Source organism: Macaca fascicularis, chromosome 1 (assembly GCF_037993035.2).
Source record: "Macaca fascicularis isolate 582-1 chromosome 1, T2T-MFA8v1.1".
Lineage (NCBI taxonomy): Eukaryota > Metazoa > Chordata > Mammalia > Primates > Cercopithecidae > Macaca > Macaca fascicularis.
The window spans coordinates 208,188,464-208,197,355 of record NC_088375.1 but is presented as its reverse complement, the minus strand read 5'-3'; the positions used below and the strand labels follow the sequence as shown (position 1 = coordinate 208,197,355).

The window sequence follows — 8,892 nt, the reverse complement described above, 5'->3', positions numbered from 1 at the left end:
GGGTGGGGACTGGTCAGGGCAGGACTTACCGCTGGCGAAAGGGGGAGGCCAGAAAATCCTATAGGCATGTGTGTTGTTATCACTCCTTCCTGCCCACCCTTCAGGTCACTCACCCTTACCCATGGCGACTGGGTCAAAATATTTAACAAACAGTGAGGCACAGACATTGACCAATCAGAATAGACACAAGTCATATTCTGAATGGAGCAGTCAGGGAGGTCATGGCTATGCCAAGAGTTGCCTCTTTAGTTGTTAGACAGTGGGAATGTCTGGGAGGAGAATCCCAGGAGAGGGGCTGGGGCAGAGGGGCAGGGAAGGAAAGTTGGGAGGCCTCAGGGTGGTGGCTATGATCCAAGTGTCCTGGAAGGGTTTCAGACTTAAACAACTGATGTAGTCAAATCCTGGTGGTCCAGCTAAACCTTGCTCTGCCTTGGCGTTCAAGTAGTTGCCAGGCCAGCCCTGGGTGCCCTTGTCCCTTCCCTTTGGGAAATAATGGACCACCGTCTTTTGTCATCTGCAGGAATGGGGGAAGTGAATGATCTTAAACTGCAGAAATGGCAGTGACCTTGTCTGTTTCAATTCGGGAATGGACTGCTTCCTGATTGGCTGTGATTGGGCTTTAACTGTGGTGAGAGGGCGCATGAAGTGGGTAGGAGCCAGGAGAGTGGTTAGTGAAGGGTTTGGGAACAGGAGAGCAACCTCCTTCCCCTGAGGATAAAGGCAATGAGGTGATGGGATTGTGAACTGATACTGTTCCCTGGAAAATTAGTTCCAGCAACCCTGTGGATTTTTTCCCTTGGGCTACCTCTGATAGGAGCAGGGTGGGCCCTGGAGGTGAGACAGTCCCTTCTATATGCACAAACAACAGTATCAGGCTCCAAGTGTTTCATACCTTTTATTACAAAAATCAATAACTTAATTCAGTTCTGTATAAAGTCAGTAGGACTTCTGGTCCAATGAGCAGCTTAAGCTTTCATTCCCATCCCAACAAGGGACAGGAGTCTTGGCCCAGAGGCTGTGGGGACCACCAAGAGCCTTCCAGGCAGCTGGAGCACTGTGTCCAAACCAAGGAAGTCCAATGTGGGGTGTGGCTGAGTGAAGGGCTGTTCCTAAGGAGCCAAGTGCTGTCTATACAGCCTTGCCCCCTCCGGGAGCATTGGGTCACCTCTGGTGATGGCCAGGCTGAATCAGCACTGCCAGCCTCTGCCCACCTGATCTCTGCCTGGGCTACAGCTGGTCACCTCAGCAAGAGCATGTCCCCAAGAAGGCCAGCGATGTCAACATCTCCAATGATAGGGCGAAAAAAGAGGTCCCCAAGCAGGCTGGTCGGAATGGACTTGAGGGTGGAGGCTGTGAGGAGGACACGGGCCAGGCGGCCTTGGGCTGCTGGGCACCAGGGCTCCAGGACTTCACACAGCGCCCAGTGAGCCTCCTGCTGCAGGTGCCCAATGTGGGAGGCGGCTTGGAGGCCTGGCACATCTGTGGGCAGAGAGGGAGAAGAGGGTTGGTGAGCATCCTACTCCCAGCCACCAAAGGAAGAGACTGGCCCAAGATCTGGGCCATCAGAGACACCCCTCTGCCTCCTTTGCTCGGCCTTTGAGGTCCCACTACTACCTCCTCCTTTGGAGGAGGTAATTTATTTATCAATTTCCATTGTATTCATCCATCCATTTATGAAGAGGCAGTATGGAGTAATGGTTAAGAATCAGGTTTCCTGAGTATGAATCCCAGTACTGTCACTTAGCTGGGTGACCTTGGGCAAGTAACTTAATCTCTGGGCTTCAGTTTCTTTATTTGTAAAACGAGGATAATAATATTAATAGGACCTGTCTCCTAGGTTTTTATGAGATTTAAATGAACTAGTATATGTAAAACCCTTAGAATAGGGCCTAACATATGGTAAGTGTGATATGAGTATTTGCTACTATTATTGCAATTAACTACTACGATTTATGCGTGCCACAGGGACTCCTGGGGAACGCTCATCTCAGATGCTCTCCAGATTACAAAGAGCACTGTCTCATCTGCCACTCTCCTGGCCAAATTCCACAAAGACTCCCTTCCTGTCCTCCCTACACCCCTTTCAGTTCTCTCTTCTAAGTGATCTTTCTGAACCCACAGAGGAGTTTCAGCTCTAGAGCTTCACCATGCAGCCTTCCTTTGAAGATGTGACTGAGACACAGCTGTGTCTGCCCACCCCACCTCCCCCGCAGCCTTCTCTAAAGGTCAGAGCAAATTTCTCAGGCAGAGTGGCAAGGGCCAGTCTCTGGAGTGAATAGACCTGAGTTGCCATCCTGGTCTGTCCCTACCTGGCTGTGTTACCTTTAGCTCGTCACTTAGCTTCTCTGTACCTCTTCTGTGAGATGGCTATTTGATGAAAATGAGGAACCGGCCAAGCACAGTGGCTCACGCCTGTAATCCAGCACTTTGGGAGGCCAAGGTGGGTGGATCACCAGAGGGATCAGGAGTTCAAGACCAGCTTGACCAACATGGCGAAACCCCGTCTCTACTAAAAAATACAAAAATTAGCCGGGAGTGGTGGCGGGCACCTGTAATCCCAGCTACTTGGGAGGCTGAGGCAGGGAAAATTGCTTGAACCCAGGAGGCAGAGGTTGCAGTGAGCCAAGATCGCGCCATTGCGCTCCAGAGTAGGTGACAGAGTGAGACTCTGTCTCAGAAAAAAAAAAAAAAAAGAAAATGTGGACCCCATGAGATTACAGATATCAAACCCTTAGAAGTTACCTTCCCTGGCTGGCTCCTGCTTCAGCCTTGCCCCCTACCCAGGAGTGTCTGGGAGCTCACCAGGGTTGAAGAGGATGGTCCCTTTCAGGCAGGCATATTCCTTGGGGCTCAGCTCCAGGCCCCAGAAGGACTCCAGACAGCACTGAAGCCACTGCACTGCAGCCAGGGAGGGCTGGGGTCTGTCTGGCGGCTGGCCACTGCCTCCACTGCTGCTGGGCTCCTCCAGTAGAATCTTCTTGAGTATGCTGGGCACCGGGGCCTCAGCCACTTCAAAGGTCACAGCATCTTGGGCCAACCCAAGCAGGAAGAGGGGGCCCCAGCAACCCTGCAGCAGCCGCCGCTGGTCCTGGGGAGGCAGCTGCCAGAAGGATGGCAGGTTCCTGAGGAAGGCCACTGTCTTGGCCAGAACATCCAAGGCCTCCCGGCAGGTGCGATGAGGTGCACATAGCTGGACGGGCCGGTGCTGCCTACATAGGCAGCGGCTACGGGGTCGGGGGACAGCCCTGAGGCTGGAGCTCAGAAGTGCGTAGAGAATGGCTGGGCGGCTTGCAGCTCCCTGGCATGGGCAGGCCCCTGGTTGGCTGGTGCTCATGGTTGGGATCTGCCCTTACTTCCAGCTCTCTGGCCCTCTGTTCTGCGCCGTGGGTGCTATTTATATTCCCAGTGAGTGGAAGGGGGGGAATGGCCCGACAACCTTGACTCCAGAAGTCATGTTCATTGAAAAAAACACACAGACACTGCCCCTGGCAGGAATGGTGGGGAAGTGGTGGGGGAGGGGGCATTGGGAACCCCACGTGGCACTGATATCACTTCAGTCAATGAAGTGGCCGGTGCAGGGCACAGGGCCACCTGCCGCTCACTCAGCTGCCCCTTATCGGATGACTCAAGTGGATAAACAAGGTCATTAACCCAGGTTGTACCAGGGCACCAAGGCCCCAGGTGCACAATCAGCAGGTGTCCCCATTGGTGCCTGCTCTTGTGTGCACAAAAGACTAGCGCTTTCGCTAAGCCAGGAAGTCAGCCCCAGAGCTGGGTGGGCCTTGAATGCAAGGCCCGACCTGGAAGTGCCTTATCACTAGCTTGTTTGCCTAACCTTGGGGCCCTGCTTCTGTTGTCGGCCAGGAGCAGGCTACAGGGAAGGGAGCCAGGACCCTGGGGGGGCTGGGAGGACTTTGCCCGCTGTCCAGTCTCGGAGGCCCCCTTCCTCTGGTTTCAGTTCTGGGCCCCCTGCAGGAATAAGGTCCTTCAGAATCCCTATCCCCTGCCTGATTCCTTTTTTTTTTTTTTTTTTTGAGACGGAGTCTGCTCTGTCGCCCAGGCTGGAGTGCAGTGGCCGGATCTCAGCTCACTGCAAGCTCCACCTCCCGGGTTTACGCCATTCTCCTGCCTCAGCCTCCCGAGTAGCTGGGACTACAGGCGCCCGCCACCTCGCCCGGCTAGTTTTTGTATTTTTTTTTAGTAGAGACGGGGTTTCACCGTGTTAGCCAGGATGGTCTCGATCTCCTGACCTCGTGATCCGCCCGTCTTGGCCTCCCAAAGTGCTGGGATTACAGGCTTGAGCCACCGCGCCCGGCCTTTCCCTGCCTGATTCCTACCACTCCTGAAAGTCCAGTCCTGCTGAGAAGAACTCACAGAGTTATAATAAAAGATAGTTGCCAGCTGGGCATGGTGGCTCATGCCTGTAATCCCAGCACTTTGGGAGGCCGAGGAAGGGGGATCATTTGAGGTCAGGAGTTCAAGACCAGCCTGGCCAACATGGCAAAATCCTGTCTCTACTAAAAATACAAAAATTAGCCGGGCATGGTGGCATGTGCCTGTAGTCCCAGCTACCCTAGAGGCTGAGGCAAAATAATCACTTGAAACTGGGAGGCAGAGGTTGCAGTGAGCTGAGATCATGCCACTGTACTCCAGCCTGGGCAACAGAGCAAGACCCTGTCTCAAAAAAAAATGTGTGTGTGTGTGTGTGTGTGTGTGTGTGTATATATATATATGGTTGCCATTCTCTGAGCACCTGTTACGTGTCAGGCACTTCCCACTCTAATATTGGCAGCCTCCTTCTAAGGCTAGATTCTTACTTTGTGAGACTAAAAAAGTTAAAGTGACTTGCCCAAGGTCATCCCACCAGGAAGACCAAGCCCAGATCTTGCCTGACTCCAAAGTCCTTGTTTGTTCCCCTGGACCCATTGGCCCAATTGCACAGCCAGAGCCTGAGATTCTCTGAGCTTGTGGCTAGCTGCCCCCACCTTGCTGCTGCCTGCTTTGCAGCCTGCTCTGCCTACTTGTGATCTAGGCAGAAATGTTGCTCTGCTGCCATGTGGCTCCTCTGTCCCGGGCATCTTTCTCAGATGGTAGAGCACCGGGGATGAGAGAAGGTGGAGAGGCCCTTGGTTGTGTCATGTTTCTGGACCTTGGCCAGTCCAGCGTGGCAAACCTTCTGCTGCATGCTGTTGGGCAGCCTGGTGCCCTGGATGGGGAGAGAGAGGCTCTGGCATCACCAGCTCTGGCATCTGCTCCAGAATCCATCACTTTTCAGTTGTGTGACTTGGGTTGATCCTTGAACCTCGATGAGCCTCAGGAGCCTCACTGGGACAATAATGCTTGCCTCTAGGGCTGCCATGGGGACAAAATGAGGTCCTGGTTGTTAAATTCCAAGTAGTTTCTGCCATATGGTAGAAGGATTTTTCTGCCCCTTTCCTCTATGGAGCTGAGCACCAGTGGACAAACAGGCATACCTCTTTCATTTGATTATTAGTCTTAATCCTTAAATTTATAAAGTTCCTTTCATGTCTTTAAATCTCACTGAATCTTCACAGTGTCCCCTTGAAGCAGACTCGAGTCAGACTGGCTGGGTCCAAATCCTGCTTCTTCACTTAGCTGAGTGACCTTGGGCAAATCACTTTCTCTTTTTGTGCCTCAGTTTCCTCATTTTTTAAATGATGACAAGAATATCTAGAGGTGGATATTGGTTTTATGGGGCCTGACGGTTACAATTTGGAGGATCCTCTTTAAGAAAAGAATACACGGCCGGGCGCGGTGGCTCACGCCTGTAATCCCAGCACTTTGGGAAGTTGAGGTGGGAGGATCGCTTGAGGCTTCAGGAGTTCAAGATCAGCCTGGCCAACACAGTGAGACCTCATCTCTACCAAAAAAAATTAGCCAGTGTGGTGGAGCATATCTGTAGCCCTAACTACTTGAGAGGCTGAGGCAAGAAGATGGTTTGAGCCCAGGACTTCAAGGCTACAGTGAGTTATGACTGTGCGACTGCCCTCCTGCCTTGCTCTAGACAGAGCAAGACTCTGTCTAAAAAACAAAAACAAAACAAAACAACCTCCCCACACACACAAAACCTCCCCCCAAACCCTGAATATTTATATTTATTTGGTCAATGGGAACCCTTTTAAGCTGGGGTCCATGTCATTTTGGCCTGCTTCCATAATTCCTGGAACATTTGCTTTCTTGTATAACAAGATATCAACTTTTCCAGCCGCTGGAATCAACCAGTACTCCAAAGAGCTCTGATTCAATCTTTTAGTGGAAAATAATATTTAGAAAGCATGAAGTAGGCACTAGAATCATACTAAAAAACCAAGAACTGGTCAGACGCGGTGGCTCACACCTGTAATCCGAATACTTTGGGGGCTGTAGTGGGTGAACTGCTTGAACCCAGGAGTTCAAGGCCAGCTTGGGAAACATGGTGAAACCCCATCTCTGTAAAAAATACAAAAATTAGCCAGGCAGGTAGTGCACACCTATAATTCCGGCTACTCGAGAGGCTAAAGTGGGAGGATCACTTGAATCCAGGAGGGCAAGGCTGCAGTGAGCTGTGATCATGCCACTCCACTCTAGCCTGGGCAACAGAATGAGACCCTGACTAAAAATAGATAAATAAATAAAAATCGGGCCAGGCATGGTGGCTCATGCCTGTAATCCCCAACACGTTGGGAGATCAAGGCAGGCAGATCAACTGAGGTCAGGAGTTCGAGACCAGCCAGGCCAACATGGTGAAATTCTGTTTCTTCTAAAAATACAAAAATTAGTCAGGTGTGGTGGCATGCAATGGTAGTCCCAGCTACTAGAGAGGCTGAAGCGGGAGGATAGCTTGAACCCGGGAGGCAGAGGTTGCAGTGAGCCGAGATCGTGCCACTGCACTCCAGACTGGGCAACAGAATGAGATCCTGTCTCAAAATAATAATAATAATAATAATAATAATAGTAATAATAATAATAATAGGGCTGGATGTAATCCCAGCACTTTGGGAGGCCAAGGCGGATGGATCCCCTGAAGTCAGGAGTTCGACACCAGCCTGGCCAACATGGCAAAACTCCATCTGTACTAAAAATACAAAAGTCAGCCTGGCATGGCGGCACATGCCTGTAGTCCCAGCTTTTCAGGAGGCTGAGGCAGGAGAATCCCTTGAACCCAGGAGGCAGAGGTTTCACTGAGCCAAGATTGTGCCACTGCAGTCTAGCCTGGGTGAGACACAGTGAGACTCTGTCTAAAAATACTACTAATAAATAAAAATAAATAAATAAAATAAACCGTCTGGGCATGGTGGCTCAAGCCTGTAATCCCAGCACTTTGGGAAGCTGAGGCGGCCGGATCACTTGAGGCCAGGAATTTGAGACCAGCCTGGCCAACATGGCAAAACCGTCTCTACTAAAAATACAAAAATTAGCCAGGCGTGGTGGTGCATACTTGTAATCCCAGCTACTCGAGAGGCTGAGTCAGGAGAATTGCTTGAACCCGGGAGGCGGAAGTCACAGTGAACCAAGATCCCACCACTGCACTCCAGTCTAGGTGACAAGAGTGAGACTCTGTCTCAAAAAAAAAAAAAAAAAAAAGAAACCAGAATCGTTCATTGTTATGAGGGTCACTAGTCCCAGTCCCTCCTAGAGCTAATGAATGTGTACACACACACACACACATTTACAATTATCTTTATTTCTATAATTACACATACTAAACATGAATTCAGACTATCATCTCCAATTCCAAGCTCACATCACATGGTTCATTCTAGTTTTTGCCTCTTGTGCATTTATACCTCCCGTCTTTCACACTGAGCAATCTGGTGTCCATTATTCTTTCTTTCTTTCTTTCTTTTTTTTTTTGAGACGGAGTCTCACTCCGCCGCCCAGGCTGGAGTGCAATGGCCAGATCTCAGCTCACTGTAAGCTCCGCCTCCTGGGTTTACACCATTCTGCTGCCTCAGCCTCCCGAGTAGCTGGGACTACAGGCGCCTGCCACGTCGCCCGGCTAGTTTTTTGTATTTTTTAGTAGAGACGGGGTTTCACCGTGTTAGCCAGGATGGTCTCAATCTCCTGACCTCGTGATCCGCCCGTCTCGGCCTCCCAAAGTGCTGGGATTACAGGCTTGAGCCACCGCACCCGGCTCCATTATCTTTTCTTTCTTTCTTTATTTTTTGAGATAGGGTCGTGCTCTGTCCCCCAGGATGGAGTGCAGTGGAGTGATATTGACTCACTGCAACCTCTGCCTCAGGGTTCAAGTGATTCTCTCTTTTTTTTTTTCTTTTTGAGACGGAGTCTCACTGTCACCCAGGCTGGAGTCCAGAGGCCCAATCTCGGCTCACTGCAACTTCCGCCTCCCGGGTTCAAGCAATTCTCCTGCCTCAGCCTCCTGAGTAGCTGGGACTACAGGCACCTGCCACCACGCCCAGTTGATTTTTTGTATTTTTTAGTAGAGACGGGTTTTCACCATTTTGGCCAGGCTGGTCTCGAACTCCTGACCTCCTGATCTGCCTGTCTTGGCCTCCGAAAGTGCTGAGATTACAGGCATGAGCCACTGCACCCAGCATTTTTTTTTTTTTTTCCTTGAGATGGAGTTTTGCTCTTCTTGCCGAGGCTGGTGTGCAATGGCACGATCTCAGCTCACTACAACCTCCACCTCCCAGATTCAAGAGATTCTCCTGCTTCAGCTTCCCAAGTAGCTGGGATTACAGGTGCCCGCCACCATGCCTGGCTAAGTTTTTGTATTTTTAGTAGAGATGGGGTTTCATCATGTTAGGCAGGCTGGTCTCAAACGCCTGACCTCAGGTGATCCACCTGCCTCAGCCTCCCAAAGTGATAAGATTACAGGCGTGAGCCACTGCACCCGGCCTAAGTGATTCTTCTGCCTCAGCCTCCAGTGTA

At 51.0% G+C, this 8,892-nt stretch overlaps 1 protein-coding gene across 1 annotated transcript; it reads right to left on the bottom strand.

Annotated features, from left to right (window-relative positions):
- Nucleotides 1-881: 881 nt before the first annotated feature.
- On the bottom strand, nucleotides 882-3,370 carry NR0B2 (nuclear receptor subfamily 0 group B member 2). The gene is made up of 2 exons (XM_005544304.5): nucleotides 2,803-3,370; nucleotides 882-1,479 (listed from the first exon to the last, which is right to left on the bottom strand). Exons 1-2 carry the CDS (start codon nucleotides 3,332-3,334, stop codon nucleotides 1,238-1,240), a joined length of 774 nt encoding a protein of 257 aa, XP_005544361.1. The 5' UTR covers nucleotides 3,335-3,370; the 3' UTR covers nucleotides 882-1,237.
- Nucleotides 3,371-8,892: the final 5,522 nt, after the last annotated feature.

What these genes read in the sequence shown, in the direction of transcription:
- NR0B2 (XM_005544304.5), bottom strand. Translation starts at nt 3,334, where the DNA reads ATGAGCACCAGCCAACCAGGGGCCTGCCCATGCCAGGGAGCTGCAAGC. An exon ending in GACCATCCTCTTCAACCCTG is followed by an intron (nt 1,480 to 2,802) that starts GTGAGCTCCCAG and finishes CTCTGCCCACAG; the next exon opens with ATGTGCCAGGCCTCCAAGCC.